The sequence below is a fragment of the Fusarium falciforme genome, chromosome 4, assembly GCF_026873545.1.
Source record: "Fusarium falciforme chromosome 4, complete sequence".
Taxonomy (NCBI): domain Eukaryota; kingdom Fungi; phylum Ascomycota; class Sordariomycetes; order Hypocreales; family Nectriaceae; genus Fusarium; species Fusarium falciforme.
In genome coordinates, this window is record NC_070547.1 from 3207452 (window position 1) to 3229599 (window position 22148).

The window sequence follows — 22148 nt, forward strand, 5'->3', positions numbered from 1 at the left end:
GACTTTGATGAGACCCTTCATCAGGATAATCCGCCTTCCTCTAGAGTATTGAATTTTGGATGTAGGGAATCGGGCACCTAAGATGCTTGGGCGAAAGAGCACAGGGCTAGGGATGGCGTCTGCAAATGCTGATTTTCAAAGCTAAGGCGAGGCGTTGGACAAGGTAATTGGAATATGGAATCGTTTTGTTTTTCATCGCTTCCGTGTTGTGTTTCTGATACAATTCAAGGGTGCGTTTCTCGTTTTTTGCTGCTGCAGTCGTCGATCAGGCTACACTGAGATGATGTTGAAGGACCACATTCACTTCATGGGAATTGATGGGACATGGTCAAAGAAGTGATGCCGCATTATTTAGACTTGATAAAATCTATACCTAGCACCCAGCCTCTTCTCATTACCTAGGTATGCGGCGTAGAACAAGCCAAAAACGAACCGACAGATCCCCCGATTTTGATTTCCAGCTTCGATGCCAAATCCGACCGATGAAACTCCAAAATCCTAGAGTGATCCATCCCCTTTTACATTCATACAAGTGTCGTTTCCGCCATGGCGCACCAGTTGCAAGGCCAACCCAGCAACAAACACCTCGTGAGAGTCTAGAGGAAGAACATGATGGTCGCAATCAGCATGATGGCACAACCCAGGTTGGAAGTGCCATTGCTGCCACCAAAGCCACGCGGCTCAGGCTTCTTGGTAGCACCCGAGACGATGATGGGCGTGACAACGGTAGGAATGACGGTGACGGTGCCAGAGGGACCAACCACCATGGTGTTGTTGGCGGTCGGGTAGGGAGGCATTTGAACCTGGACCGTCTTGGTGGAGGTGGGAGCCTCGCCGGTTGTCTCGAAGACGACTTTGGTGAAGGTGCTTGTGGGGGAGATGAAGGAGACGACAGGGGATTCCTGGACGAGGTCCGTAACAGTGATTGTAACAATCGACTTGTGAGTAGTGAGAGTCTTCTGAACTGCGGTCAGCTCTGTAACGGTGCTCATGTCCTCCGCGGGTGGGAAGAGGTCTGTAACAGTGATGACAGTGTGGAAGCTTCCAGTGACAGAGAAGCTCGCGTTGACCTGAGTGACAGTGAAAGGTTCGCCCGAGACGGTAGCATCGGGGAGGCCACTGGTGAGGGACCAGTTGGTCTGGACATCAGTCACAGTAGAGGGGTTGCCCGAAACCGTGGCATCGGGAAGACCAGGGGAGACAGAGAAATCAGTCTCGACGTTAGTGACGGTGTCAGGGCTTCCAGAAACTGTAGCATCGGGGAGGCCGCTGGTGAAGGAAAGCTGAGTCTGGACGTCGGTGACGGTGGAGGGCTTGCCGATTACGGTCGCCTCAGGGAGGGCAGCAGACGTGGCCGTGAAGTCCTCACTGGGAATAGGAATGACGGTGACAGTGAAGCTCTCAGTCATGGTGACGACCTCAATCTCGCAAACCTCGGTGGAGCTCTCGATGGTGGCAACAGAGATGGAAACATGGACCTCCTCAGGGACGGTAACGTAGGTGGTGCCAGTGACAGTCTCAACCTTGGTAAAGACGTTGGGAGCGCGGCTGGTGGCGTAGATAGTGGAGAGTTCAGTCTTGGTCTCGGTCATTGTCCTAGATTCGATGTTAGAGCCGAGTGACGTCCAAGTATTAGAGTCTACTACTTACGAAATGGGGTACACGGTACCATCACCATCACCGCCATCACGACGAACAACTACGTGCCCATCTCCATGCACCTTGGCCTCAGCCATCAGAGCACCATCATACGCTCGAATCTCCTGCTGGGCTATTTCTGCGTCAGCTATCTCTACCCATAGGAATGTTGGTGGTGAGAGGACTCACTGTAGTGGGAGGCTAGAACACCCATGCCAAACATGACCGCGAGGAGGCAAACAAGAAGAACGAAACTAATGAGAAGCTTCTTGACGGGGAGAAGACCCTTGAGCTTGTCGAACTTGGACACTCGGGGAGTCTCCTCGCCCTTCTCGGTATCGATAACAGTTGCCACTAGGCAAACAGTCAGTTGGAGTGAGCGCAAGAGGTGAGGGCGACAACATACTTGGATCGATGCGATAGCTGAATACAGGTGGTAACGAGCGTGACTGCTGCGATGGTCAGAAATGTATTTCTGCTCATTTATGTCATGTCATGATGATTTCTTGGTGTGCCTGTGATGTTTCTCTCGGCAGGCAGTCCGGAGGCGCACGCGGAGGAGATGAGGATGATCAAGAGGCAGGGAAGCGCAGATGAGCACATACCTATTGGCTAGAAAGAATGAAGCGTCTGTTGGCTTGAGGATCAGCGAAGATCAGGCGTTGGAGTAACGAGGGCGGTGGTGAAGCGAGGTGAAAACGAGCGATGGAGGAAGGAAAGAAATAGTGCGAGGGAAGGAGCTGTGGTGGTGATTCAAGTGCAGATAAACAAAGGAGATGGGCGTTTGCTCAGGCAGCAAGGAAAACAATGGGATATTATGGCAGTGATTCATCGACAGGGCAAGAAATGATGGCAAGAGCTGGAAAATATTGCTATCAGCCGGCGGGCAACTGGCGGCCAGTGTCAGGGCCGGCAGATGTGAGCCAGATGTTGAGGGGCATCGTCGTCGTAGACAAGTGCCCCAAAAGAGGGGCAAAAATAATGGGATACAGGTACATGGAAATACTCTTGGTGCCAAAGGCTTAGATTGGTAGAAAAAGCTTTGAGTGTCTAGGTAGGGCGAGATAAATGTAAGAACCCGGACTTACAATGGATGCCGTGGCAGTCAATGTGGTGAGTTCTCGTCGTCACTTGGCAGCAACAGCTTACCAACCGGCAACAGGTAGAGGAAGTGAACGGCTAGAGTCAAAATTCTGTTAAAGTGGGAGGAGGAAGCGGGAGAAATACGTGCTCTCTTCAAGAGGAGGAGTGGTTCAACTTGTACTTGGCGGCCAGCCAGCCAGGACACTCCAGCAGAGCAGGCAAACGCAACACCATATACCACCTCCGCCGACGGGAAATGTCCCCTTTCATAGGCGAGCACAAGGCAGATGCAGCACATGGCTCCGTCCTTTCCATCTCGGGGCAGAGAAATGATTCGACCGACGGCAAACGACGCGGTCAAACTTGTGCCACAAGAGATCTTATTCCAAATTGCGCCTCCCGTGCCGAAACTGTCGGGGGAGGGAGAACGTTCCAGGGCCGAGTTACAGAAAGGAGAGGCTGTGTGTCCATGTCGGCCGGCGGTGAAATGAGGCAAACATGATCTTGGTGGTACGTCAACGGCCGTGATGGGACGAGTCGAGTATCACCGTCTCCACGACACATGTATCTGTTGTGTATGTGCGTGTCTCCGTGGTCATTGATACTCAGGAGAAGCAGCTTGAAGATTGCTACGTCGAAGAGGGAGTTCTCTTGGATGTGCAAAGTATGACTGACTCCTTTCACACATCGAGCGGCCTCTCATGTCCGCAATGTTGGCTACATTGGGTGCTTTACTCTTCGATGATCAGACACGTTAGCTTCGTCACCCATTCATCAACTAGAGGTTGTCTTATAGTTTAATACGCAATGTTAAATTGGTTCCTTCGAGTGTTCAATGTCAACGCCACCTGCAGCGTGGTTACTACTTGCATAGACAGTCGACATCTCGATGCAGCGAATCTCAGCACTCAACGTTGTTAGTTGCATTACAGCTCTGTTTGACATGCAGCCAAATGCACATATATAAAAACGGCAAATTAAAATTAAAGGATTAAAAGATACTAAATATTGCCAGACAGCGGCCCAAGCCTGGTCCTTTCCTCGTCGCAATGCATCAGCGTTTCGGGGACGGTGGGCGACTGTCACAGATAAATGACGGACGTCCAAGTACTCGGTGAATGCAATTAGCCACTGTTTTACTTATAGGCTTGAACCGAGTATTCTCGAATCCTTCCAGATGTCATTTACAAAGAGTGCATATTGACTGACCCAGGAATGACGTGGATGATAGCCAGTTGAGAGATGAGAACAGCTCTCGATAGCAGATGCTATTATGCAGCTATCCAGAACAATCAGCTCTCAGCTACCTTGTTGGCGGGGTCCACTAAAAATGCGCCAGCAGGCCCGGGGCAGCTCCAGGCGGCAAACGGGAACGGGAGCTGGTCCGCGCCATTAGCTGTAGCTGCATTTGGGCGCTGCTACTAAGGTCAGGTCGCGCGTCGCGCACACGCACGGCACACGGAACACGCCTCCGCTTATCACATTGGAGGAGTCTCCCTCTCTCCCACCTTCACATTCAGTTCACCTTTTTCGCATCGCACGCAATCAAAGCTGCCCGAGCTGTCCCCCACGACGCTCAATCCCGCCGTCTTCGAGTCCGTCATCGGGCGCTTCGTGCGAAGTATATCTTAGCGACCGAGAGTATCTCCTTGCGAGTGCGCATGCTATGTGGTGACCCTGCTGTCGCGCACCACCCTCGTTTCCGCTTCCGCCTCCGCAACCAAGTACGACTCGAAGCACTTCGTCACCTCAACCCGCCGCAGATCAAGGCCGTGCCTTGACCGCCTCGAAAAGCCCTGCCATTTGGCCTCGTCGGTCTATTTTTCTAGCGACAATCCCCAGGTAGCGCATCATGGCGCGTCGTCGCGCGCGCGCTCAAAAGCCCGTCGAGGTGGTGGAGGAGGAGGAAGAAGAGGTTATGGAGCAGGATCAGGAAGAACAGGAAGAGCAAGAGGCCGCCCCTGAAGAGGGCGACCAGGCATCGGAAAACGATGACGAAGAAGTCGAACTGCGAAGTTTAAATTTCGATCAGGAGCTTTCGTGGAGGCCAGCCAAGCCAATTCCAACGGCCACCTTAATCAAGCGTCTCGAAGCCCTATCGAAAGAACTCTCCGAGCTCGACCAAGGCGCCACCGACCTCGACTCTCTGAAGAAGGTCGCTAAGCACCTCGGGCATCGAAACTTGATTCAGCATAAGGATCAGGGCGTCAGGGCGTACACTGCCTGCTGCCTTGTCGACATCCTACGACTCTTCGTCCCTGACGCCCCTTACTCGGACGACCAGCTCCAGGTGGGTTTCTTCTGGAGTATAACCTGGGGACGGATGGAAGCTAACACGATTCCCAGTCCATGTTTTCTCTCTTCATAAACGTCATTCTGCCCGCTTTGCATAACCCCACGAATCCCTACGACAGCCAGCACAAATATGTTCTCACGTCCCTCACCGATGTCAAGAGTATTCTGCTCCTTCAAGACATCTCTGGCGGAGATGGCCTCATGAAACAACTCTTCAAGACCACATTCGACGGCGTATCAAAATCTGGATCAAAGCCCGCCACTGAAGAACAGGTCGCCAAAGATGTCGAGATTCATCTGACAGAGATGCTGATGCAATTGATTGATGAATCCGCCAGCGTATCAGCCGATGTAGTTGACGCTATCATCAGCCAGTTCTTGAGAGCCGGCCCTTCTAAAGACAAGCGCAGTCGAGAGCAGAATGGAAACCAATCCACCCTTCTCATCAAGACCGAGCCACCAGCATATGTCATGGCCAAGAACATCTGCAATGGATGTTCTGACAAGATGGCCCGTTATGTTAGCCAGTATTTCAGCGATGTTATCCTTAACGCCTCCAGCTTCGCCACTAAGTCCAACGGTCATCGACAAGGGGATGACGACGACGAGGATGCCGCCCAGGGCCCATCGAGTTCCGAATTGAAGAGTCTTGACCAGGCTCACAACTTGATTCGCGAGCTCTGGCGAGCTGCTCCCGCAGTTCTTGTCAGCGTCGTTCCGCAGATTGAGGCCGAGCTTTCTGCCGACAACGTATACCTTCGCCAGATTGCAACCGAGACCATTGGTGATATGATCTCAGGGATCGGTGTAGCTGGACCTCCCCCAGCTCCTGTGTTGGAGCCGGCAGCGTACCCTCCTCTGAAGCTGTTGGACGAAAGGCCAGCTCCAGCAGTCGAGAATGTTTTGACAAAGCCATACTCACCGCACTCCTTTGCCCAGACTCACCACACCGCCTACCGCAACTTTGTGGGGAGAAGAAACGACAAGACTGGCACTATCCGCGCAGCCTGGGTAACGGCCGCAGGATACATCCTAGCCACGTCTGCCGGAGGCATTGGTCTGAGCAGGGAGGATGAGCTTGAACTCGTCAAAGCCCTTAGCGACAAACTCAATGACAGCGAGGAGAAGGTTCGTCTGGCCGCCGTCAAGGCAATCGAGCTATTCGACTTCCGCGACATCATTCTGAAGCTGGGAGTCATTGGCGGCGTGGAGAAGGCCGGCTCTATCTTCGCCAGTCTCGCAGACCGCTGCCGTGATCGAAGGCCCGCCGTACGTGTGGATGCCATGGTCCTACTGGGCAAGCTCTGGGCAGTTGGCTCAGGCGAGATAGCTGACGGCCAGGACGCCGTCACGACTTGTCTGAGTGGAGTACCCTCCCGCATCATCAACGCTTTTTATGCCAACGATCCAGATCTGAACGTCCTGTTGGATCGCGTCATGTTCGAATGTCTGATCCCTCTCAAGTATCCCATCATTAAGGGTGGAAAGGCGGCAAAGGCTTCGTCTCAGTCGCAATCGCAGACTGGTGGCAGCCAGGCAGATCAAGACAAGATTCGAGCCGAGAGAATTCTCCTTATGCTCAAGTTTCTCGATGCTCCCGCCAAGAAGGCATTCTTCGCCATGCAGGCTCGTCAACCACAAGTTGCCAAGGGCGTCGAAGTCTTCATCCAGCAATGCGAGGCACACAACGGCGGTGTCGGCCACGCCAACGAGGAGAAGGTCCAGAAGGTCTTGGAAAAGACATATCAATGGTTTGGTACCTTCCTCCCCGATCCCCTCAAGGTTCGCAGCGATCTCCAAAAGTTTGCCAAGTTCAACGACCGCCGCTGTTACCAGCTGGTCAAGTGGACAATCAGCTCTGACAGCGACTTCTTGACTGTGCGAAGGTCAATGAATGAGATGTTTGGCAGGATCCAAGCGAGCCCATCAGCAGCAGGCTGTCTAGACACGCTCATTCCACTCCTATACCGCTCTGGCTCCCTGATGTATAACCGAAGCCATCTGGCAACGATTATGGATTACTCCAAGAACGACAAGGGCGGATTCGCCGCTGTTGCCCACGAGGTTCTCAACGACATTTCGCAGAGGAACCCTGACCTTTTCAAGGCTCACTCGGAAACCCTGCGAAAGGAGATCATTGACCAAGTGCCGTCAGAAACCCGCTCTAATGACCCGGGTATGGTGGACATTCTAAAGGCGTACTCATCATTCTCCAAAAGATACCCCAAAGACATCACCTATGATCGAAAGTTCATCCAGGTGCTCATGGACTACGCTCTATATGGAACACCGGCCAGGACTGCCAAGTATGCTGTCAATATTCTGCTTGCCAGGAACGACGACAAGAGCAAGGTTACAGCCACCAATCTTATGCAAAAGGTCATGAAGGACCTCGACTATGGCTCGCCGCACTTTCTCAATAAGCTGACTGCAGTCAGCCAGCTGGAACGCCTGGCACCAACTGTCACTGTCGACTTTGACGATGCCATCAACGAATTGACGATCCAGAAGATCCTGCGTCAGGTCCGCACCGAGGATGAAAACCCCGAGGTTTCCTGGGTTGAGGACGCCGACATGAATGAGGAGCTCCAGGCCAAGATTCTGTCGTTGAGGACACTGGTCAACCAGGCGCTTGCAACTCAGGAAGATCCCGATACTGAACGGGTCAAGACCGTCTTCAAACTTCTCAAGGACTTGTTGGTTAATGAGGGAGAGTTCTGCAAGGTCAAAGACACTCCATTAGCTCACAAGAAGCGCCTCAGGCTCCTTGCGGGTCTACTTGTCCTCAAGATGTGCACCGTCAAGCGTTACGATGAGCTGTTCGATCATGCCAGCTTCAACAAGCTTGCTGAACTCATCCAAGACACTGAGCTGCAGGTTCGCCGTTTCTTTATGGAGAAGCTACAAAACTATCTCAGTCGAGGACGGCTACCTGGGAGATTCTACGCCATCCTTTTCCTGGCTGCCTTTGAGCCAGCGGCTGAGCTCAAGAGCCGCGTTGAGACATGGCTCAGATCGCGAGCGCGGAGTCTGGCTGAGGCCAAGAGAAGAGTGCTTGAGTCCATCATGAGCCGGCTCATTCCTTTGCTGGCACATCATCCCGATTACAGCTCAGACGTCAATGATCTGGCCGACTTTGCCAATTACTTCTTGTTCTACCTCAACACATGCGCGACTGAGGAGAACATCTCCCTGATTTACAAGTACGCTGAGCGAGTCAAGCAGACCCGGGACGCTATCACGCCCGAGGCCAGCGAGAGGCTGTATGTCTTGTCGGATCTCGCAACTGCGGTAACCCGCAAGTGGCAAGAGAAGAAGAATTGGGTATTTCAAGCTTATCCAGCCAAGGTTGGCATGCCTCAGGGGCTCGTCCAGGCCTTGACATCAAACGAGGAAGCCAGGGAGATTGCAAAGAAACAATACATCCCAGATGAGCTAGATGAAAAGCTTGATGACCTCATCAGAGCTCTCGATCGTAAGAAGGTTTGTGTCCCTCTTATCTCAGCTAGAGAGAGACCTTGCTAACATCTCGCCTAGAAGCGGAAGTCTATGAGTGAAAGGCAAGATCCACCAGCAAAGAGGGTGAGGACACAGTCCAAGACGGCGAGCAGGGAGAAGAAGCCCAAGACTCCCAAGGCAAAGAAGGTATCGAAGTCTAGGAAGCCTCGGCCATCTAGAGACTCACCACCGCCTTCGGAACGCCGTCGCAGTGGTCGAGCTCACAAGGTGTCGGTCTACACGGAGCGAGACGATGATGAAGATGAGGCCGAGATGTTGGAGGGTGTCGCCTCATGGCAGTATGAGGGCGATAGCGACGGCAGCGGAGACGATAATGAGGCCGGCTCGGACGCTGAGTCGGAGCTTTCTGATGCCCCTTCAGAGGAACAAGCCGAGGAGAGTGGCGCAGAATCAGACAAGGAGGAGCTTGAAAAGGAGGATGACGATGACAACGAAACCCCTGAAATGGAGGTGGATGAGCCCGAGCCACCAAAGTCCAACGGGCGAAAGACGGCTGCACTCGCGTCAAGGACCAAAGCTGCTGCCAAATCAGCCGTCAAGGCTAGTGTCCTTACCGAGGCGAAGCGTCCAACACGGTCGACGAGGAGTCGGCGAGGCAAGGAGTCGGCCGAGATGGATGTCGACGATGACGAAGAGTAACAGGGGAAATTCGAGAGCAGGGTGATGAAAATACGGGAAACAATGGATACGCGGTGTTGTCTTTTCTTTTTCGATTACTTCTATATAGGTGTGCCGGAGAATGGTTATGATAGCCGGGCCAGTTGTGAATGAATGGGAGGCGGGTGTTGAATTACCTGTGATGCCGGGCAAGGAAGGGAGTCTTGAGGCTGTCTCTGTATTTTTTATCCTTTCATATACCCTCTCATACGGGACTCGAGCACTGCGTGCGAACACGTTGATTATACATGGCTCGTTTGAAACTGTCTGTCGTACGTGATGGCTGATCAATGAACAACACAATGTAGGTACGAATCGAGAGAGCACAGCATGTCAATTCAAGGTGGCAAGCAATCGCTCTCGTATTGATATCTCTCACTCATTCGCCCTATCCTAGCTATACAGTGGTTTTACCGCCCCTATTTCTCAAGATCAAGACTCCATGACTAGACCAACCTCGAGGGAGAGAGGCCGCTTCGTTCAGCCCATTCCCATTCTCTCTCTCTCCCCCCTCTGGACCGGGAGTCGTATGTACAGCGATAAAAGATACTCGATACTTTGAGTCTGACGCAAAGCAAGGAAGAAAAAAGATGGAACAACGCCCCAAGTTCGTCTAGGAATAACATGACCCAAGAAACAGCCCTCAAGGGGTAAGCATATGAAATGCGTCAACATGAGAAGACTGCCAGGATGAAGGCCCCCCTGTGCTAAGAATATAGCAGCTCGCTCTCCTCAAGACTTGGACGCCGACGCTGCTGCAGCCTCCCGCGCCAGGCGCTGTCGGACCTGGTTCTTGTGCGCCGAGAATTTCAGGTGAGCCTCGAACTTCTGGGCCGTCATATCAGGGCCGGGCGTATACAACTTAGTAGTACAGTCCAGGCAGCGGATGCGCGGCAGCCAAGCGTACCTAACGCCCTCGGGCATAGGTTGGTTCTGTACGGGGAGTTCCGTCACGGGGTCGAGGTACGAGTATTTCATGATGGCCTCGAACCTATCACCTTCGTTATATGTCTTCTCTAATTCCTTAAGGGCGTTGACGAGCCACTCAGGCGGCGGGGGCTAAGGGGCTCAGTCAGCTCAGTTGGTGATTAGCTATAGACTGGGAGAGCTTACCGCTGGGGGATGGGCCTGCCCAGGAACAGGCGGTGGTGCTGGTAGTCGGCCTATTTGGCCCGGAGGATATGTCGAAGTAGGATGCGCCTGGGGGGTGGAGCCAGATGGTGTAGATGGCGGCGGAGGCATAGACCTTGAAGAAGCAGAAGCGCTAGGGGCACGAGGGAAAGGGACTGGTGTCTGAGAAGGCGTCCTTAGATCGCGATAGTCGCGGTTCATGAGCCTCCTCAGCTTTTCCCGGTTGAGCTTGAGCGTGACAATCAGATGCGCCGGCTCCTCCGTCTCCTCGCGGAATCGACGGGACGTTCTCGTTTCGTGGTGATGTGTGATAGCGCTGGCCTCGGGAGTTTCGGAGCGGCCCAGGTTGGCCATTCTCTGCTGTGCCGCCGAAGCAGCTCCGCGCATGCCGCGTGTTCGAGCAGTGCCGCCAGTGATTTGTGATGGGGCAGGAGAATCAGGAGCCGAGTCTTCACTGTCGTCTGAGTCCGAGATCTCGCCGTCGCGTACGGCACGTTTCGTCCGAGGTCCAGCAGCCCGCTTATACAGCCGACTCTCCTCAATGCTAGTCGCGGCTCCGGGCAGGACGGACGACACGATGAGAGTGCGGATCGTCCTTTGCCGTTCCCTGAGGTCAGGCAGTTGTGGACCTCCTCTTCGGTTGATGGACCGCTTCTGCCGGCGTTGCTCGCGTGAGAATATCGTCTCGTTTCGTTCCAGATCGGCATCGCTGAGCTCGTATAGGTAAGGGGCGTACTCCTTGGCCTGCTGTTGAGGTCGGAAGACGGAGGGTAGAGGGGTCTGTAGAAACGCGCCGACCAGGTCGGGATCTTCGATCGGCCGTCCGTCGAAGGGGTGTCCGACACTGTATAAGCTCCTGGTGAACAACTGAGTTTGCTCCCGGATGCAGTGCGCAATGGCAGTTGTGAACTCTCCTGAGAGTGACAAGTCCCTTGCCATGTTGGCAGCAAACTCCTCGGGCGAGTTTGAAGGGTTGTTGATCTCCCACTCGAATTGATCGACGAGCGTATGTTGGCCGATGGTGATGTTGAGCTTGATGAGGATGCGCATCTCGTCGTTCTTGTACGCCAGGTAGGGCAGCTCTGGGTCAAGGGCGTCCTCCTCCGAGAAGACGAAGGGATAGAAATCGTTCAGCTGCTCGCGCATTTGATGCACCACCTGCTCGTAGACGGGGTGAGATGCAGGAGGCTTGAGACCCATGTCCTCGACGAGTTGCGCGGCGAAGAGCTCGACTCCCAACAGGCGCTCGTGGAGGTTCCAGGTGAAGGTGTCGCGCAGCTTAATCTTATCCCATTCGACCTCCAGCCGCAGGGGTACCAGTTCCTCGTGCTGCTCGGCCTGCTTGAGCATATCCTTGCGCTTGTACTTTAGGGGAGGCGTGGTCCGTTGGCCGGGTCGGGGCTTCTGGGAGGGATAGATGATCCTGGAGGGTCCGTGGTTCTCTGTGTATCCATTGGCAAAGCCATTGTAGCCTTCGCCGTAGAGCCGTGAAGGCGGGAACCACTGGCGATAATCGGTGCGAACCTGGCGATACTCCTGAATCTTGTCGCGTGTGTCGGCCATTATTTTTCGGGTGTGGTCCAGCTGACTCCCGAGCGCCGCGGCGGCGATGGCATCACGGGTGATGTACCGCTCAACCATGAGCTTATCATAGGATTCCTTTGTCCGCACGGGCATCTTGCTCGACGATGCGGTCGATGCATCCCTATCGGAGGCCGAAGTCGCGGTGGACGCCGGGCCCGTGGCCGGCGCCGTAGAAGTGGAGGGCTGAGCAGCCATGTTCGAGGCTCACGGGGCGCGGATCGCGGTCGCGGCGCAGCGGAATGGCCGCGACGGAGGCAGCAAAGCAGGGCAAAATATTGAGATGGGTTGAAACAGGATGCGCGACACGTCGAGGGGCTCGAAGAGAGATCGTCAGCGGCGAGGATGCCACGTTGGTTGGGGCGGGGATGGATGAAGTCGCTGGGGTCGAGGCGAGGCGAGGCGAGGCGCGAGGCTTGAGGCTTCAGTTGAGTTGAGGATTTGTTTCCAGCCAGGCGGAAGGCGCAGGTGCAGGCCGGGAGGATTCTGCCGCGCCGCGCGAAGGCTCCTGTTTGCTGGATCAGTCAGAGAGTGTCTTTGGTCTGTTGTACAGGTACCTCTGCAGAGCGCGTGCTGTGGTGATTGGTATGTAGAGGGACTTTGCTGCGCCACGTGTGGCTTGTGAATAAGCACGAGACTGGTAACCCCTTTCCTTTCATAATCGATTCTTAATAAATGGCCATCGAGTTATCCCCATGCGCGGGATCGTTTTAGTTATTGATTGCTCGGTGATATCACATTGAAGGCGTTGTTTGATTAAGAACGGGTATGCAGCAATCTCGTTCAACTATCCGTACTGGGGAAGCAGATGTGGCGCAAACTACCTCCGTTTGGTCGACTTACAACAGCGCGCCTTGGGTCAAACGGTGGAATTGAATTCTAAGCAACATTCAATACATAGAACCGAGAAACAATATCCCAAAGTCAGAAATAACACAGAAACACATACAAAATCATACACAATGGAAATTTCCAGCCCCGAGAAAGCCCTCATATGTCACAATCGTGGGCAGATGTGAAAGTGTAGGGTAGCTAAAATTAGCCCCGGCAGACGGGAGTGACCGATTGCCCAAGACGGAAAATAGGGCTGGATGAAGTCATTATCAGTAACGACAGTTCCTGAGCCCCTCAACACCGAGGCCCGAATACTCCTCACCCAAGTAAAAAAAAAAAGGTGACTGTGTGCGGCCGTCTCCGAGAAAGGTCAAGCTGCAAGCAGACGGCGCACTTATTTTGAAAATTCCCCAGGTACTAAATGGTCTCTGGGCAACTGGAATGACGTGTTGTTGACCTGTTGACCATCACGCTCTGCTGCAAGTGGCGCTTGCTTTTGCGCACACAAAGACGCACACAACCTAGACATAATACGCCAGGATTCACCACCAGCAATGAACATCGGGGCAACCCGAGGGGAGGCATGGGTTACAGAGACCAAAAGCAAGCGCTAGCCAACCTGATCAAAGCGAGAAATCACCATAAATCATACAGTCAAATAGCAATAATCCACCCTCGAATGCAGTCCATCCATCCATCTTGGGCCCCTCCTCCACTAAAACCCTGCCGTCGAAGCCCTTCCTTCCAGCTCCCAGTCCAGTACCAGGGTCCCCGCTTCCATTTCTGTGCGTGCGTGCGACTTGGTCGAGCTTTCGTCGTCCACACTCCCCCGGCATTCGTAGTTCTTCACCCTTCTCACCAACCAACCTACCTGATCAATTTTGCCCACCATGTCGGACAACAAGGAAATCGGTAAGTCTTCCTGTGTTATCTTGTTCTGCCCTGCTCGACATCCAATGGCGCGCACATCAAAGAGCTCCTCTGCGGGAGCTCGCCTGCTGTAGCTCTGGCGCTGGCGCTGGCGCTGCCCCTCGCCGTTCGCTTGCTCAGCTGCTGGTTGCCCCGCCATAACAACAACCCATTCCTGTGAATGCCCTCGTCACCATTGCCCCACGATGACCTCGCTTGAGATGTCGAGTCCTGTCTAATGACACTGATGCTGATGCCACTCTACAGATTATACTCTGGCTAACCCAGACACTCTCACCAAGTACAAGACTGCTGCTCAGATCTCTGAGAAGGTCCTGGCCGAGGTCTCAAAGCTTGTCGTCCCCGGCGCCAAGATTGTCGACATTTGCCAGCAGGGTGATAAGCTGATCGAGGAGGAGATTGCCAAGGTCTACCGAGGCAAGAAGATCAACAAGGGTCTGTCTTCCAAAACTCCCCCATCTCCCGCCCGTACAGCATCACTGACGCCGTTTAGGCTTCTCCCACCCCACCACGGTCTCCCCCGCGTCCTACGTCACTCCCTACACTCCCCTTACCTCCGACGAGGCTGAGGCCGGTATCGAGATTAAGGAGGGAGAGCCCATCAAGATCCAGCTCGGTGCCCAGATCGATGGCTTCGGCTCCATCGTTTGCGACACTGTCATCGCTACCCCCGAGGACAAGGTCGGAGAGCCTGTCACTGGCCGCACCGCCGATCTGATCCTGGCCAACTACTACGTCAATGAGCTGCTCCTGCGACTCATGATCCCCCCTGGCCTCCTGGCCCAGGGAACCGACGAGGAGAAGGCCAAGGCTGCCGCCCAGAAGGCCCCTACCCAGTCCAAGATCACCAGCCTCCTGGAGAAGGTCACCAAGGCCTACGATGTGAACCTCGTCGAGAGCACCACCTCGTGGCTGTTTGACCGCAACGAGATCGAGGGCAGCAAGAAGATTGTCCTCGCCCCCGCCGAGGGCACCAAGGGCGACGGTACCCCCGAGATCAGCGAGGTCTGGGGTGTCGAGGTCGGTGTCAGTCTGGGTTCCGGCAAGGTCAAGAGTATCGACCAGCGACCCACCCTCCACCGCCGCACCAACCAGACCTACGGCCTCAAGCGACCTACCTCTCGCAAGATCCTCTCCGAGGTCCAGAAGAAGTTCGGAACTTTCCCCTTTAGCTTGCGACAGCTTGAGGATGAGCGTGATGCCAAGTCTGGCGTCGTGGAGTGTGTCCGCGGTAACGTCTTCCGCCAGTACGAGCTGGTTGGCGACAAGGACAACGCCCAGGTTGCCCGATACCTCACCACCATTGGTTAGTATTTTCTTGAATCGAGAGACGCCAAATAGCCACTGTGAAGCCCCTGACGCTGACATGAAAAACAGCCATCACCAAGAACGGCATTACCAAGCTGGGTGGACCCCCTCCCCTGAACCTGGAGAAGTACCAGTCGGACAAGAAGATCGAGGACGAGGAGGTTCTCAAGATCCTGGAGCAGCCCATCGCCCGAAACACGGGCAAGAAGAAGAGCAAGCCCAAGAAGAAGGCCAAGAAGGAGGGCGAGGCCGATGCCGAGTAAATGGAATGGCAAGAGCGGAGATGTTGATGACGGGGTTGGACAGCCTACGATCCAAGGACAAGAGGCGCAAGATATCAGCATGCATGCCAACAGGCCGGGTCTTTGATCATGCCTTTATCGGACGGGGCTATTCGAGGAAGAGTCTTTCCAGCGCAAACCTTGGGAAAGTTAACGGGGACGTTCGACATTCGAAATATCACACCCAACATGTTAGTTAGATGGTTGGGGAAGCCCAGGGAGGTATATAGAAGCCCAAAACAGCCTTATACTGACCAAGCCCCTGATTTTGCCATTATCTTGTTGACTGCCTTGTTGGATAGTGATCTTGAGGAGGCCTTGCTTGAAGCATGCACACAAGAAAGAGGAGCGAGAACAACACCCAAAGGTGTCCGGTGGAGGACTTGGATGAGGGGCATCGTCATGTGGATGCAAAACGAGGCGAGTGCCTGAGATAAGAGACAGTGAGTGACTTGATGACTGATGAGAGCTGCCCTGCCCGTGCTGTGGCGGGAGGCCACAAGGCCGATACGATGGATGCTTGCTCTGGAGGCGATGAGTGAGTGACGGGAGCGAGCAAGGTCTTGTCATGGAGGAAGGGGGATCTGATGCACAATGCGTGGCCAGGGGCTTCCAATTCGCCAGCTCGGGCAGAGTCGCCTTGTTGTGCCCCCTCCCGGCCGGCCCCTGACGGCGTGTGATTTGTGACGAGGCGGCCCAAGGCGGGCTATGAGGTTGGGGAGAAAAAAAGCAGGCGAGACGTCCGTCTAGTCAGTCCTAGAGGCTGCCTTGCGGCGAAAAGAAAGCATCAGGCTGGACAGCAAATGTTTGATTCAGGAGGACGGGATTGTGCATTGACGGGGGGAGCTTCAAGCTTGACCCCCTTATACTGTAGCTCGAGACGGGAGCTAGACTTGGGTTGGGCTGGTGGGTAATGGAGCTTTGCTGAGCTTCTGACTCAAGGACCTGGGGGAAGAGAGAGGTAGGAGAGCTAAGATGGGGCTCGGGTTTGGGAAAAGAGTACAAGGAGAAGGGGAAAATGAGAACAAAAAAGAAAGGAAAAGTAGGATGGAGAGGGAAAAGAGGCGACAGGGCTCACAGCATGACAGTGAGAGTTTACTGTGTGAATGTTTGATGCCCAGGAGGTGGTCTTGGGACTGGAGCTATGAATGAATGGATATAACTAGCTGCTGCTCACCCTGATGCCCTCACCACAGTGACCTACAACTGTCGTTATTTCAGTACCGTTGCTGTTCAATCACTACCACTGGCACTGGCACTGGCACTGCCGATAGCCCTCCATCCACTGATTAGCAGGGCTGTAGGTCGGTAGGGACTGGTGCTGTAGCTGTTGGATCCAGCTCGCCCCCCGTGCGTTGCTCAATTGCCCGCCCCCCCGCGACCCCTTGTCCGACCCGCGCCGCCAGCTCCGACGGGACGCACCTCTACCTGGACCTTCTCAAAGTCGAGTCTCGTCTCAACCCGCTACCCACCACCACCCTCTTCCTTTCTTCTCCTCGTCAAGACACCGCGTCAACGCCCGGAAAAGACGCGATACCGCAGCAGTAATTCATGCTGCTTCTCCAGAGCGAAGTAGCTATTTGCCCCCTTTTTTACTCCCCACGCGCGTGCCCTGGCTGACCATGTTTCTTTAGTAGCCCGCCCAGGCCTACAGAGGTGCGCTGCTTGTCCCGCGGCAACAGGCAGAGGCACGGCAGGCAGGAGAAAAAAAAAGAAGGGCACCAGGGAAACGGGGGGCAACCACCACAACCACAACCACGCAAAGGTCGACACAATGATCTCGTCAAACACCCGCGCCTCACGATCTCGCTACTCTAGCCCCGCGCAATCCCAAAACACCAAATGGAACGGAGTGCTGGACGCGTCCAAGGGAGCTACCGAGGGATCAAGGGCATTCATGCAGCGATGGTTGGAGCCTACCGTGCAGAGCAAGGCGAGCTTCGAGGATGATGGTCTGATGCGATATGGCGTCGTGGAGAACATGGCTCCGTTGGGAAGTCTGCCCAAGCCCAAGAAGGCCGCGCCCGAGACCACTTCTGGCGTGCGGAGGATCATATTGAGGCCGTCAGGGGCAAACGCTGCCAAATCTACCGCCGAGGCCATCCCGAGTGATCCGGCTGCGGATGTCGACGTGGACGCCGACCACGATGCTGATGCTGCCGCCGCCGCAGCTGCTGCCAGAGCAAGGGCGGAAGCGTCTTCCCCTCCTCCGACCACCCAGCCCCCTACACCGCCACGGCGGAGGTCCATTGTGCTCAAGGACGCGGCAGCCGCAGCGGATGATGAGGACGATGAGGATTACGACCCGAACCGGACGAAGCGGCGACAGTCGGGTCGCGCATCTCTGGGGAGGCGGACACGGCGCTCGTCAGGCGGCCGCAGGAGCTCCATCGTTGTGACTAAGCCGGCAGTAAAGGAGACCAGGGAGGCCAGGGAGGCCAGGGAGCCCAAGGAGAAGGAGGCGAAAGAGGTCAAAGAGACGCCAAAGGACAAGGACATCAAGGACACGATCCAGGCATCCGAGCCCATGGCTGAACCCCAGGACAAAGATTTCATCGACAAGGTGGTCGAGGCTGCAGTGGACGAGGCCCTCAAGCACTACCGCTATCCGACGGCGTGGGCGCTGCGGACCCTCTACGACGAAAAATCGGGCGACCCCCGGTTCGTGGCCATGATCGAGGACGTCTTCAACCAGACGGCCGACGAGGACACGATGCGAAAGTTCTCGAAGCAGATGGAGGAGAAGAAGCGCGAGGGCAAGAAGGACAATCAAGGCTGCTACTACTTTATCCCGCCGACGACGAACAGTCGATTCACACCGCACAAACCCAAGGCAGCACCCTACGGCAAACTGCTGCATCACCGCCAAGAGGAGCATCAGCACCAGCACCAGCACGACGGTGACGACGAAGACGAGGAGGAGCATCATCACCGACGAGCGTCCAAGAAGGTAAAGACGCTGCATTCTTCCCGGTCTCACTCTCGATCTCACTCGCACTCTTACTCTCACCCTGCGCCGCACTCCTCTCACCCTGCCTCTGGCCACGCCACCCGCCACACACCCCGGAAAATGTCGACAGACAAGCAACCCCGAACGCCGACGTCGCGGAAGAGAGGCCGTCGTGACTCTGCGTCTAGCGACTCTTCGCTCTCGTCGGCTCTCAGCCTGTCGTCTCCAGAGGCCAGCATCGGCAGCCCCAGCCCCATCCGTCGAGGGGCAACGGCTGGTCGCCCTGGACGTGGATCTGGAACTGGAGCTGGAGCTGGAGCTGGAGCTGGAGCTGGCCGTGGACCTGGGGCCGACTCCAGCGATGCGCCAAAACCTCGGCCAATCACCACCCGCCGCAAATCACTCGCCGCCTCCAACAAGACCAACAAGACCAAGTCCAAGCGATCCAGGTCAAGCCCATCCGCATCACACTCTCCCACCCTCCCCGTCATCTCAAACACCAGCAATTCTTCTGCCGCTGATGCACCCGCCGGTGCCACCATCAGCGTGAGTGCCGAAGCCAGTATGCCAGGAAGGCTTGCTGATGCTCCCGTCTTGAACAACCTCCTCCCTCCCAAGACCAAGGCAGGCAAGGGCGCCAAGGGCTCGTCTGTGCCGGTCGATGAGGCTGGCCATGATAACGACTCCTCCTTCTGGGACCGCAGACGCGACGCGCAAAAGTTTGCCAACAGCGTCACAGTGCGCGAGAGTTCGGTTCGTGATGGTGAGGACGATGAGCAGGTTGCGACACCCGCCAAGAAGACCAGGAGGACGCGTCAGTCGATCGCGCCCCCAGCGACAACAAGGGCAACCCGATCAGCCAGCAAGAGGCCTCACGATGAGGTCGAGAGCACTGTGTCTCCAGTTGCATGGCCTTTCCAGCGTGATAGCAGCTCAGTCGCAGGCTCGAGGGCTGCCACGCCCACGCTACGCCCACCCAAGAAGCAGAGAACTGGCCTTCGTGTCAAGTCATCGTAAGTCACACCCCAGATGGTGCTTCATCTCCAAGATGCATCGATCCCATCGGCACAACCATGGTGGTTTTCATGTCGCTCTCGCTTTGGGTGTGTTTTTTTGATACGGAGAGACGCCTGGACGCGTGAGAAATCACGTCTTTTGTCCCTTTTTTGGCTGATCTCACATCACATCCATCTCCAACCACCCTTTGCGTCAGAGACGAAGATGCACTAGCCTAGGCTCTACCGCAAGACAAGGCCTTGTTTGAATCCATGCATCATGAAGAATTTTGCTGATAATACGTGCCCTATCTAGCCCCGTGAAGAAGCGAGGAGGAACTGCTGCCGGAGTGCCTCGGGCTATGGGAGATGGCACAGCAACCAGCGCGGCCGCCAAGGATCAGGTATGCTTCTTTTTTTCCTTGTTTGTTTCTCATTTCACTTGGAGGATGCGAGACGCGTTTCAACGGCGATACACTCTGAGAGGCATCATGATGGAAACCCAAATTTCATAGATCTAGCAGATGGTGGCCATTTTTTCGTGCCCTGTCTGTTTGGTCTGGTCTGGTCTGGTCTGTCTGATGAGGATCACCAGACAGGGCTTTTTTGGTGGTCCCTGCAAGAATGATCCGCTTTTCCGAGCCAGCCACCAGATTGGAACGCGTTGCAACAGAAGCAAGCCTCAAGCGAGGAGCGAGAAGCGCCTCGTATGCGAATGAACTCGCGGGCCAACGTGGACATGAGACGTGGCTGGATATGCATGCCCTGGTAACCACTCAACTGACACGGCGGTTAGATATCCGACAACGATGAGGACTGCTCCGCCTGTGGTGCAGCCGGTGATGTCGTCTGCTGCGACGGATGCCCTCGGTCATTCCACTTTGAGTGCGTGGGCATGGTACCATCTGACGACCTCCCTGATGAGTGGTATTGCAACGAATGCCTGTTCAAGCGGTATCCTTCACGCGTGCCTGTCCACAAGGGCGTTTTTGGGCCTGCTCTGAACAACCTTGAGAAGAGCATTCCTCGCGCCTTCAGCCTTCCCAAGAAGTTGCAGACTCGCTTTGAAGGGGTCAAAGCTGGTCCTGATGGCGAGTACGAAGAGGTCACGGCTGCCAAGACGACCAAGTAAGTGACGATTCCGGGCATCTAGATATTAGAGTGGCTAACCAAGACGACAGGAGGAAGAATGGCTACGAAGAAGTACCCGACTTCTTCAGACAGCGAGACGATGGACAACCTGTGCTCTGCCACGGCTGCCAAAAGGCCGCGACAGATGTCCGGGCCATCATCCCTTGTAGCGTCTGCCCGCGTTATTGGCATATTGACTGCCTGGACCCCCCTCTGGCTGTCCCTCCAGTTCTCAAGAACTGGCGATGCCCTCTCCATTCTGAAGAGATAATTGCCGAGGTCCGCTCGCTCGCGCCTGCTCATCGGTTCCGCAAGATCAAGGGAGCGCAGACCATCACGCCAGCATTGTCACGAGGTCTCAAGAACAATGGCCAAATTGAAGTGGACTGGAACGATGAGACAGAGTCTGAACCAGAGTCAAAACCCGTCAACAATTCTGGCTGGCCAGATCCCGACTCGTTTGGACGGGCTTACAAGCTGCCTGCCCAAGGCATTGTACTGGACTTTATTGAACAGTGAGTGACACTATTACCTCTCTCGCGATCCCCCGTGTTCTAACGCCATATCAAGGTTGCGCCGTCAAAACGCTGGCTACGGTCCTCGCCAAGATGAGCCTCGATGGCTGTCATACGCCCCTGTGCCTGTGAAGGACTCGAGCCATCCTGTCAAGGGCTCTGATCTTCAGCGGTCAGTGGACGAGATGCAAGTCGCCTTGACCATGACCAGCCTCAAGGACCACAAGTCGGAGAGCGTTGACCAACTGATCTCAGCTCTCTTGGTGAGTAGTTCTTATTCCACCTTGTCTCACATGTTACTGATATATCTACAGGACGCTGCTGACCCCAATGTCCTGGCGCTCATGACCAAGACTGATGCTGGCAACATCGCTACTGGTCACCTCACAGACAGTGACAAGCTTAGCCTACGCGTTCTACTTGCCCAGATGGATGCCATGGGATCCCGTATCAGACATCTCCTTGGTGAACCGGACCCCACCACTATGCTTGATCAGGAGCACGAAATACCTAGCATCCTATCTCCCCAAGACTCAGCCATCGCCGAGCCACTCGATAAGGTTGCGGTGCCTCCGCCTGTCACTGAACCTACCCCCCCTTCAACCATTGACCACGCCGAAGGCGCTATGGAGCTTGATTAAACCTCGATCGACATGTTTCCGAGTGGCTTACAACCCCTCGATCCTCTTCCTGCTCGCTCTGTCACGACAGAGCATCACGATTCCCAACGATTCTCGACCAAAATTGGCACTCTTGTTTGACTATAGCGTAACCCCCTTTTTTTCTCTTCACTTTTTTCCTTTTCATAGAAATCTGTGTACGAATTTCAAAGCTCTCACACGCAAGCGAGCACTCTCACTCTATCAACCCCAACAACCCAAAACCTCTTGAGCCCGCTGACTATGGATCGCTGGAGTTTGGGAGGCTTTTGGTATTTCGAAATCATCACGACCACGGCATAGAAACGACCTGGGTGCTCTCTTGACATTTTTGTTTTTCTCTCTTCCACCTCGCCCTCGCCCTCGCCCTCTCCGACTCTTCTCTTCCTGTGCCAGCTTGCCGTTCAGGTTATTGCCCATGGTCGTACCCCTCTTCGCATCTTCTTCTCTTCCCAGTGCCATCTGATTCGTGGTCTTTCCCTGCGACTCTACTTCTCAAAACCACTATATTATGGACGAAACGAATCTCCTTTTTCTTTCTTCTTTCACCCGCCAGCGGGGCGGCAGCGGTCTGATGCACCAGGGAGGGGTCTAAGCGGGTGGCACAAATGTGGTCACCCAGAACAGCGCTGCGTTTAATG

At 54.9% G+C, this 22148-nt stretch overlaps 4 protein-coding genes and 1 pseudogene across 5 annotated transcripts, besides 1 other annotated feature; 3 read left to right on the forward strand and 2 right to left on the reverse strand.

Annotated features, from left to right (window-relative positions):
- Positions 1-596: 596 nt before the first annotated feature.
- NCS54_00571700 lies at positions 597-2090 on the reverse strand (annotated as a pseudogene). Its single transcript has 4 exons — positions 2045-2090; positions 1828-1992; positions 1651-1771; positions 597-1596 (listed from the first exon to the last, which is right to left on the reverse strand).
- Positions 597-2090: a sequence feature.
- Positions 2091-4573: 2483 nt separating this feature from the next.
- Positions 4574-9174, forward strand: NCS54_00571800 (Hypothetical protein; the record flags this gene model as incomplete). Its single annotated transcript, XM_053151208.1, has 3 exons — positions 4574-5011; positions 5068-8499; positions 8554-9174. 3 exons carry the CDS (start codon positions 4574-4576, stop codon positions 9172-9174), a joined length of 4491 nt encoding a protein of 1496 aa, XP_053007183.1.
- Positions 9175-9924: 750 nt separating this feature from the next.
- Positions 9925-12102, reverse strand: NCS54_00571900 (Snf5 subunit; the record flags this gene model as incomplete). Its single annotated transcript, XM_053151209.1, has 2 exons — positions 9925-10251; positions 10306-12102. The coding sequence occupies 2 exons, from the start codon at positions 12100-12102 to the stop codon at positions 9925-9927; spliced, it is 2124 nt and encodes a 707-aa protein (XP_053007184.1).
- Positions 12103-13628: 1526 nt separating this feature from the next.
- NCS54_00572000 (Peptidase-M24 domain-containing protein) lies at positions 13629-15239 on the forward strand (the record flags this gene model as incomplete). Its single annotated transcript, XM_053151210.1, has 4 exons — positions 13629-13650; positions 13915-14103; positions 14162-14974; positions 15046-15239. The coding sequence occupies 4 exons, from the start codon at positions 13629-13631 to the stop codon at positions 15237-15239; spliced, it is 1218 nt and encodes a 405-aa protein (XP_053007185.1).
- Positions 15240-17031: 1792 nt separating this feature from the next.
- Positions 17032-21489, forward strand: NCS54_00572100 (PHD-type domain-containing protein; the record flags this gene model as incomplete). Its single annotated transcript, XM_053151211.1, has 6 exons — positions 17032-19220; positions 19519-19606; positions 19999-20330; positions 20384-20848; positions 20904-21111; positions 21163-21489. The coding sequence occupies 6 exons, from the start codon at positions 17032-17034 to the stop codon at positions 21487-21489; spliced, it is 3609 nt and encodes a 1202-aa protein (XP_053007186.1).
- Between the last annotated feature and the right edge of the window lie 659 nt (positions 21490-22148).